This window comes from Montipora capricornis, chromosome 9 (assembly GCF_036669925.1).
Source record: "Montipora capricornis isolate CH-2021 chromosome 9, ASM3666992v2, whole genome shotgun sequence".
In the NCBI taxonomy this organism is placed as follows: domain Eukaryota; kingdom Metazoa; phylum Cnidaria; class Anthozoa; order Scleractinia; family Acroporidae; genus Montipora; species Montipora capricornis.
Window position 1 is genome coordinate 21,391,319 of NC_090891.1, and position 5,000 is coordinate 21,396,318.

At 37.9% G+C, this 5,000-nt stretch overlaps 1 protein-coding gene across 1 annotated transcript in view; it reads right to left on the minus strand.

Moving 5' to 3' along the window:
• Positions 1 to 5,000, minus strand: part of LOC138016686 (uncharacterized) — a 33,227-nt gene that overhangs the window by 9,686 nt on the left and 18,541 nt on the right. Inside the window, exon 3 of the mRNA XM_068863875.1 lies at positions 1,470 to 1,702. Within this exon, the coding sequence (XP_068719976.1) occupies positions 1,470 to 1,702 (233 nt within the window). The remainder of the gene's footprint in view (positions 1 to 1,469; positions 1,703 to 5,000) is intronic.

Genomic DNA, 5,000 nt, shown 5'->3' on the forward strand with positions numbered 1-5,000 from the left:
TGGCACGTACTTAAGAAACCAACGAAACGAAAACGTCACTTCAAAATATAAGTTTGAGCTATTCTAAGTACTTCATGATTATTCCATTTTGTTTATATTATTCAATATGAGCGAAGTGTCCTATAACTGGATTGATACGGACGGATTTGAAGTAAAGAGTGAGACTGAAAGATTCACCGTAGTTTGTCCACGTTGTCGTCAAAACCTTAAATTTGGTAGTAGTTTGGACGAGTACGGGAGAGAAATGTTCAAAAATGCGTGACGCACGTGCAGCACGATCATTTTGGTTCTTTTAACCAATAATATTACTGCTTTTTTGGCGTTGTCGTTGCCGTAGCCGTCGTCGTTTCTTAAACTCCCTAATAACGTACAGTTACAACGATGCAACTAGCCGCGCACAGTAATATGAAAACACACGGCGGCTTCAAGATAACTGTTCCCTAAATACGACAACAGGACGAGTCAATAATAGTTAACGAAAACTTTTGATCGCAAGAAAACGGAGGAGGTTTTGTGGTGACTTTCTAAACGACAATGAAGTGAAGTCTTCTACACTAAACACAAGAACGTTTCTCACACAAAACACAGGAACAATCGTCTTTTTCAACAGTTTCATTTATGTTATTGAAAAATGACCATGTACCTTTTACGGGTTTTATTGTACTTTCCTGCAAGGAAAATATAGTTTAATTGATACTTTTTATGATTAATTTTGAGTGTCGTGACTATTTCAAAGGTACTTAATAAGCCATTTCCGAGTTCTTGCCTGCCTCATCTTCAAAGCGAGTCTAAGTGCGAAGTTTTTGTTATGAAAATTAGGGTGCGTTCGATTGACCGTATTCCGGAATAGGAATACATGGAATAGAAGTTGGAAATCCTTCGTTTTCACGGAGATTCACATTAAAATTGTCAAACACCCGCTAGAATGCTATTTTAAACATATCTAAAATTGTCCTTGCTGCTTCAAAACGCTACACATACCGTTTTAAATCATCTCTCCATTTATTCTTATTCCGGAATAGGGTCAATCGAACGCGCCCTTAGTTTTCATTCATATGTAAAGTAGAACTAATTACCATTACAAAAACGTCGCACTTAGACTCGCTTTGAAAAGGACGCAGACTTAAACTCGGAAATGGCCTATTCAGTGATGATATGGCTAAAGTGTAAGTAATTTATGCAGCCGGATCGTTAGCAACCTTGTTACCCATTATAGTGATGGGAACATATACTGATACAACCTTACTGCGCGCTAAAAGCCAATGTCGACGTAAATAGTAAAGGGAAAATAAGGGGAAGGGGGTATTGTTTGGCCTTTGTTGTAATTGTTGTCCAAAAAGAAAGAAAGTTGAGAGGTGTCTTGATGATTGTTGTCCAATATTATGGGGCTTGCTTGACAAGTAGCTGCAATAATTTTTCCCGTTTGCCGTATTAGACTCGGGCTAACTTCAAAGCTCATCAAAACAAACCTCTCTAACGGTAGATCTCCGGCGTCTTCTCGCTACTTGTGTAACATTCCCGCAAAACACTTGCACGGTGTCCTGTAAACAGGTAGTACGATCTCTGCACAATGCAGCATAACCAGCAAGAGTAATAAATCTTGCTTTCATGTTAACTTGTGTGTTAGGGTCGTTACAATCCCCATCGAAGTAGAAGAAGGCCGCGAGTGGTCCCATCTTCAGTTGGGCAGGAGTATTCGTTACTGTTTGAAAAAAATGAAGAAAATGGAAGATTATAACTTTGACAAAAACAGAACCTTTTGATCTGAAAACAGAATCGTACAAATTTGCAGGACTGTTACTGGTTTCGGTGCGTTTTGTGTGAATTAGACATAACTAGACGCTCCACAAGCGTACACTGGGCTGCCTGTGGTACGTGTTACTCAAAAACAGAAGGGACTGAGTTGGGTGGTATTGAACTGCAGCGTTCCAGTCAATTTTTTCAAGTTGGGGGTCAATAAGACCATTTAAGGGGTCACACAGACGTCGTGCCAGCAGAGGCAATTGGCTCAAACCTTCATACGACGAAAAAGATCTTTTTCTGAGGTTAAAAACCTGGCTAACAGCCTGTTAATCATTTGTCAGAAAGAAAAAATTCCTGCCATCTCTAGAAAAAAACAGGCACGCATCGCGTACGTGTGGTAGTACAGTAACACAGTGCTTTATTCCATATTGTCAAATGGGCTGCGTTTTGTCCTCCACGATATTCAAGTTCAATATGTAGCTCTAATAGTACACGATATTGTTTTGGTGTTGTATATCATTCTCGTGTCATGGTAAAAGTCTTAGGTAAATAGTCCCCTGAGAAGACATGTGGTTACTAGCAAAGTAATAAACCCAGAAAGAGAATAAAAGGGAATCGACAAACATTGGCTTCTAGGCTGACATACTGATTATTTACAAGTTTCCTAACAACTTCTTTTTACCACAAGCTTAAGCGTGCACTCAGAGCGTCTGACACCATTGTAATACAAAAATTCACTGAAGTTAACCCCCCCCCCCCCCCCATGTCCGGCGGGGTTAGTATCTGGATGGGTGACCCAAAAAATGTACCACTGCGTAACAGTAGCATATTCTATTTTATTATATACATACTGAGATTTACACACTGAAAAGCCGCAGAGTAAATTTTCGTTCGCAACCGATGTAAGCCAATCAAATGTCGCGTATCGCTTTTCCCACATGTGAGAAAAGCGATACATCCAATCAGGAGCCGCGTATCATGTTTTTTCACGTGTGAGCCGTACGGCTCATGAGTGAAAAGCGTTTCGTTATCCACGATTCTTCGGTAGAAGAGTACGTCGAAAGTCTTGAAAACAAAAACACACAAGGAAAAACTAAGTTTCATGTTTTAAACTTTTTGGTGAAAGTTTCTTTTGCTTATTTTTGTTTTTCAAGATTGACTTCTTCTAATGTAAGTTTTGCCGAATATGAGCATTGAACAGCAATTAGGAGTAGAGAATTTTAACTCCTCGGTTAATTTTTAATCTGGGATTAGCGTTAATCGGCTTTTGAGCAACTGGGGCCAGAAATGCGAACTAAGCAAGATACGGATTTTGTTAGCTTGCTTTATGCAAAACAAATATTGATGCAAAAGTAAATAAACATTGTACACAGTTTTTAGGAAGAGCAGAAGGAAGTCTTCAGGACGGTCGATCGAGAATACAATATTCTGCCATCTGCGACAAAATTTACGACATGAATACAATATTAATTTTGAACCGCGAATATTAAAAGTTAGCATCAGCGAAAGAAATTTTGCGAGATTTTTGCTACGTTCAAATTTATTATTGTACTTTTGGCTGCAAAAGTAAATCGCAAAATCGAAAGTGGCATCGAATTCAGCGGGCGCCGTGATCAAGTTACCGCGGCGTGTTTACTCGCGAACTGAAACAGTGAAGCATCTGCGTCAAATGATGGCAAAATACCGGGTTTCTGTTTTTGTTAGTTTTTCTTTTCCTTTTAAATATTATAAAGTTTGACAAGAAATGAGCGAATTCAACACAAAGATCACAATCGCCCAACTCTTGAGGTTGACCGTTGTTTCTGCAAAGTCAAAGATTTACTCTACAAGACGAGGTTATTTATCACCAGGTAATTCCATCATTTTGGGAATAGCAGCTGCTTTATTATTCATCAGCGTCACAATTTTTTGCCGATTTTTGGGCTCATTTTGTTGAAACTCAAGCAGGCTTCCAACAGACCTGTTTATTTTCGTGACTTAAGCGCTTCTTACAGTGCAATACCACAAAAATCCTCCCATATCACATTTCAACACACGTATGCAAATTTGTTAAGCTCGAAAATTACACATGTTAAATTTAAGAAAGGTAGAAATCTCACAAAAATTTTTTCCAGCGAAAAATGTATTGAAACAAAACAACATATTTGCTACTAGAGGCAGAAGACCTTCCTGTTTCAATTGCGTGCGTGCAAACAACACACACAATCGGTGTCAGAAAGCAATTAAATAAATTTCTGACAGTTCACATCAAACCCTTTTCGAAAGAACCTTGACCGTAAATAATAAAGCACAAAAGAGACAACAAGCCTTCATTCAAATAATTTTTCACTGCCACATTTCCAATTTTTTTTTTACTTTTGCAGAGTTGAGTACAAAATGTAACTTGCCAGACAACTTAGATGCGACTTCAGTAAACACTGTGATGCATTCAAGACGTTCGATTCCTTCAATGTTTGTTAAATCCATAAAAGAATTGCCATTTGATTTCAGTGTTGTATATAGTACCAAGGTAGTAAAATATTAGAAACAAGTTGTTTAAAGATCAAGGTTAACAAGGTTAACAAGAATTCGTGAAATTTCCAATTGTTACCGGAAGACTGTGCAGGGTTGAGCATAGGGAGCCCACACAAACAGTGTGTCTGTTTGTATGTTCGAGATATAAAGAAATGTATGGAAAATATTGAAGAGTCCTAATATAGTAAACTTACATCGAGAAATGACTATGTTAAAGCTCAAAATAACCTCAGTTGTTGTGTATTGTCATTTCTGCGGCTGAAAATGGTGAATTTGAGCGATTTGGTGGGTTTTCCCTTGACGGTTACTACACGTCCTTAGACGTGTAGTAACAGTCAAGGGAAAACCCACCAAATCGCTCAAATTCACAATTTTCAGCCGCAGAAATGACAATACACAACAACTGAGGTTATTTTGAGCTTTAACATAGTCATTTCTCGATGTAAGTTTACTATATTAGGACTCTTCAATATTTTCCATACATTTCTTTATATCTCGAACATACAAACAGACACACTGTTTGTGTGGGCTCCCTATGGGTTGAGTACAAACAAAAAATACAATCCGTCTCACAAACCATACAATACGCAAATAAATAAATTTCTCAGTTCAAGATTAAAATCTTTTCTAAAGAACCTTTTCCAAAGCACAAAATAGACAACAAGCTTTCTTTCTAATAATTCTTCACTGTCGCATTTTCAATTATTTTTTTTACCTGAAAACTGTACAGCTTGACTACAAAG